The sequence below is a fragment of the Capricornis sumatraensis genome, chromosome 16 (assembly GCF_032405125.1).
Source record: "Capricornis sumatraensis isolate serow.1 chromosome 16, serow.2, whole genome shotgun sequence".
NCBI classification, from domain to species: Eukaryota; Metazoa; Chordata; class Mammalia; order Artiodactyla; family Bovidae; genus Capricornis; species Capricornis sumatraensis.
The window spans coordinates 50,729,033-50,733,880 of record NC_091084.1 but is presented as its reverse complement, the minus strand read 5'-3'; the positions used below and the strand labels follow the sequence as shown (position 1 = coordinate 50,733,880).

The following is a 4,848-nucleotide window of genomic DNA, read 5'->3' as shown; positions in this document are numbered from 1 at the left end:
AAGACCTTGATGCTGGTAGAGACTGAAGGCAGGAGGAGAAGGGGATGACAGAGGATGAGATGGTTGGATGGCATCACCAACTCAATACATGTGAGTTTGAGTAGGCTCCAGGAGTTGGTGATGAACAGGGAAGCTTGGGGTGCTGCAGTCCATGGGGTTGCAAAGAGTCGAATATGACTGAGTGACTAAACTGAACTGAACTGAACTGAACTGAATTGCTGTGAGAAAATTGTACTAAAATTCTTTTCCATTATGTTTTTACAAACTCTATTGGTATTGTTTTGTGGTATTGACATACAACTACCATATATTCCCTCATGTCTCCCCAGAAATACTGAAGAAGAAAGCAGACCATCCTCCAAGAATTTTCAGTGGAATGTCCTTTGTTAATGACACCACCACACATCCTTCTGCCTTCCTTCTGCTGGGTGTACCTGGTCTGGAAGATTTCCATATATGGATTGCTTTCCCTTTCTTTGTTGTTTACCTGATAGCCCTTGTAGGGAATGTCACAATCCTGTTTGTAATCAAGACGGACCAGAGCCTTCATCAACCAATGTTCTACTTCCTGGCTCTTCTCTCCTTTATTGATCTGGGTCTGTCCACTTCTACCATACCCAAAATGCTGGCCATCTTCTGGTTCAACCATAGGAAGGTAAGCTTTGAAGCCTGCCTCATCCAAATGTTCTTTATCCACACCTACACAGGCATGGAATCTGGGGTACTCCTGGCTATGGCAATTGACCGCTTTGTCGCCATCTGTTATCCACTGAGGTATACCACTATCCTCACCAACAAAATGGTAGCCATCATGGCCTCTGTTGCAGCGGTGAGGCCAGTCCTTCTGGCCATCCCCTTTTGTCCTCTTCTCAAAAGACTTCCCTTCTGTGGACACTATATTATTCCTCATACCTATTGTGAGCATATGGGAATTGCTCGTCTAGCCTGTGCTAACATAAGAGTCAACATCATCTATGGCTTATTTACCATTGCTACCCTGATCTTTGACTTGCTCCTCATTGCCCTCTCCTATGTTCAGATCCTACAAACTGTTTTCCACCTTCCTTCTAGGGATGCGAGACTCAAAGCACTCAGCACATGTGGTTCACATGTCTGTGTCATCTTAGCCTTTTACACACCAGCATTTTTCTCCTTTATGACACACCGGTTTGGTAGAAATGTTCCTCATTACATTCACATCCTCCTGGCCAATTTGTATGTGGTTGTTCCTCCTTGTTTAAATCCAGTCATTTATGGGGTCAGGACGAAGCAAATTTGGAACAGAGTTGTGAGAATATTTGCCAAGAAAGAGGGACCTAATATATTAGAGAGTTGAAAACTTCTACAGGCTAACTTTTATCTTGTACTTCTCTCAGGGTACCAACTGAAATTATGAAAAGGTTAGTAAGGAATTACTTTGGCCTTTCTTAGAGTCGTCTAAGTGTATAACTCAGTGGTTCCTTTTCATAATTTATATATATTTTTAATTCATTTTTTTATTGAAGGATAATTGCTTTACAGAATTTTGTTGTTTTCTGTCAAACCTCAACATGAATCAGTCATAGGTATACATATATCTGTTCCCTTTTGAATCTGCCTTCCATTTCCCTCTCCGTCCCACCCTTCTGGGTTGATACAGAGCCCCTGTTTGAGTTTTCTGAGTCATACAGCAAATTCCCATTGGCTATCTATTTTACATATGATAATATAAGTTTCCATGTTACTCTTTCCATTCATTTCACCCTCTCCACCCCTCACCCCATATCCATAATTCTATGCTCTATGTCTGTTTGTCCATTGCTGCCCTGTAAATAAATTCTTCAGAACCATTTTTCTAGATTCTGTATATATATACATTAGAATATGATATTTATCTTTCTCTTTCTGGCTTACTTTACTCTGTATATAGGCTCTAGGTTCATTCACTTCATTAGGACTGACTCAAATGCTCTCTTTGTATGGCTGAGTAATACCCCATTGTGTATATGCACCACAACTTATTTATCCATTCACCTGTGGATGGTTATCTAGGTTGAATCCATGCTCTAGCTGTTGTAAATAGTGTGGCAATGAACAAAGGGATACATGTGTTTTTTTCAATTTTGGTTTCCTCAGGTTATATTCCTAGGAGTGGAATTGCTGTGTGATGTTGTGGTTTTATTCATAGTTTTATAAGGAATCTCCATACCATCTTCCATAGTAGCTGTATCAATTTACATTCCCACCAACAGTGCAAGAGCATTCCCTTTTCTCCACACCCTCTCCAGCATTTATTGTTTGTAGACTTTTTGATGATGGCCATTGTGACTGGTGTGAGGTCTTGATTTACATTTCTCTAATAATGAGCGATGTTGAGCATCTTTTCATGTGTTTGCTAGGCATCTGTATGTCTTCTTTGGAGAAGTGTCTGTGTAGGTCTTTCCCCCACATTTGATTGGGTTGTTTGTCTTCCTGGTATTGAGTTGTATGAGCTGATTGTATATTTTGGAAATTAATCCTTTGTCAATTGTTTAATTTACTATTATTTTTCCCCATTACAAGGGTTATCTATTCACCTTGCTTATAGTTTCCTTGCAATGCAAAAACCTTTAAGTTTAATCAGGTCCCACTTGTTTACTTTTGATTTTATTTCCATTACTGTAGGTGGTGGGTCACAGAAGATCCTACTTTGTTTTATGTCATCGAGTGTTCTGCCTATGTTTTCCTCTAAGAGCTTTATAGTTTCTGGTCTCTCATTTAGGTCTTAAATTCATTTTGATTTTATCTTTGTGTATGGTGTTAGGAGGTGTTCTAATTTCATTCTTTTACATGTAGCTGTCCAATTTTCCCAGCACCATTTATTGAAGAGGCTGTCTTTGCCCCATTGCATATTCTTGCTTCCTTTGTGAAGAATAAGGTATGCATAGGTATATGGGTTTATATCTGTGCTTTCTATCTTGTTCCATTGGTCTATATTTCTATTTTTGTGCCAGTATCATACTGACTTGATGACTGTAGCTTTGTAGTATAATCTGAAGTCAGGAAGGTTGATTCTTCCAGCTCCATTCTTCTTTCTCAAGACTGCATTGGCTATTTGGGGTCTTTATGTTTCCAAATGAATTGTGACATTTTGTTCTAGTTCTGTGAAAAATGCCTTGGTAAGTTGATAGGGATCGCATTGAAAATCTGTAGATTGCATTTGGTAGTATAGTCATTTTCAAAATACTGATTCTTCCTACCCGGGAACATGGAATATCTCTCCATCTGTTTATGTCATCTTTGATTTCTCTCATTAGTGTCTTATAATTTTCTGTGTACAGTTCTTTTGTCTCCTAAGGTAAGTTTGCTGCTACTGCTAAGTGGCATCGGTCATGTCCAACTCTGTGTGACCTCACAGACGGGGTCTAATCCCCTGTCCCTGGGATTCTCCAGGCAAGAACACTGGAGTGGGTTGCCATTTCCTTCTCCAGTATATTAAAGTGAAAAGTGAAAGTGAATTTGCTAAGTTGTGTCCAGCTCTTCGCGGCCCCATGGACTGCAGCCTATCAGGCTCCTCCATCCACAGAATTTTTCAGGCAAGAGTATTGGAGTGGGGTGCCATTGCCTTCTCCGTAAGGTAAGTTTATTCCTGGATATTTAATTCTTTTTGTTGCAATGGTGAATGGAATTGATTCCTTAATTTCATTTCTGATGTTTCATTATTAGTATACAGAAATGTAAGTGATTTCTTTGTATTGATTTTGTATCCTGCAACTTTGCTAAATTCACTGCTCAGTTCTAGTAATTTTCTGATACTATCTTTAAGGTTTTCTATGTACAGTATCATGTCAGCTTCAAACAGTGACTGCATTACTTCTTTCCGATCTGGATTCCTTTTATTTCTTTTTCTTCTCTGATTGCTGTAGGTAGGACTTTCAAAACTATGCTGAATAATAGTGGCGAAAGTGGACACCCTTGTCTTTTTCCTATCTTAGGTGGAATGCATTCAGTTTTTCACCATTGAGAATAATGTTTACTGTAGGCTTATTATAATTGGCATCTACTATGTAGAGGTAGGTTCCTTTAATGCCCATTTTTTGAAGAGTTTTAATCATAAATGGGTACTGAATTTTGTCAAGGGCTTTTTCTGCATCTATTGAGATTGCCATATGGTTTTTATCTTTCAATTTTTTAATATGGTGTATCACATTGATTGATTTGCATATATTAAAGAATTCTTGTATCCCTGGAATAAACCCAACTTGATTATGGTGTATGAGTTTTTTGATGTGTTGCTGAATTCTGCTTGCTAAAATTTTGTTGAGAATTTTTGCATCGATGTTTTTCAGTGATATTGGCCTGTAGTTTTCTTTTTGTGTGTTGTTTCATCTGGTTTTGGTATCAGGGTGATGTTGGCCTCGGAAAATGAGTTTATAAGTGTTCCTTCCTCTGCAATTCTTTGAAAGAGTTTTAGAAGGATAGGCATTCTCTCTTCTCTAAGTGCTTGATAGAATTCTCTTGTGAAGCCATTTGGTCTTGGGCTTTTGTTTTTTGGGGAGGTTTTTGATCACAGCTTCAATTTCAGTGCTTGTAATTGGGTTGTTCATGATTTCTATTTCTTCCTGGTTCAGTCTTGGAAGGTTGAATTTTTGTAAGAATCTGTCCATTTCTTCCATGTTATCCATTTTATTGCCATATGGTTGTTCATAACAGTCTCTTAGAATCATTTGTATTTCTGCATTGTCTGTTGTAACCTCTCCTGTTTCATTTCTAATTTTGTTGACTTGATTGTTCTCTCTTTCTTTCTTGATGAGTCTGTCTAAAGGCTTTTCAATGTTTAACTTCTCAAAGAACCAGTTTTTACTTTTATTCATGTTTAATGCTGTTTAA

The 4,848-nt window shown here is 38.2% G+C and overlaps 1 protein-coding gene across 1 annotated transcript; it reads left to right on the top strand.

The window, feature by feature from the left end:
- Positions 1-376: 376 nt before the first annotated feature.
- Positions 377-1,336, top strand: LOC138092185 (olfactory receptor 52E4-like). Its single transcript, XM_068988025.1, has one exon. It carries the CDS (start codon positions 377-379, stop codon positions 1,334-1,336), a length of 960 nt encoding a protein of 319 aa, XP_068844126.1.
- Positions 1,337-4,848: the final 3,512 nt, after the last annotated feature.

Coding starts and splice junctions, on each gene's coding strand:
- LOC138092185 (XM_068988025.1), top strand. CDS start 377: ATGTCCTTTGTTAATGACACCACCACACATCCTTCTGCCTTCCTTCTG.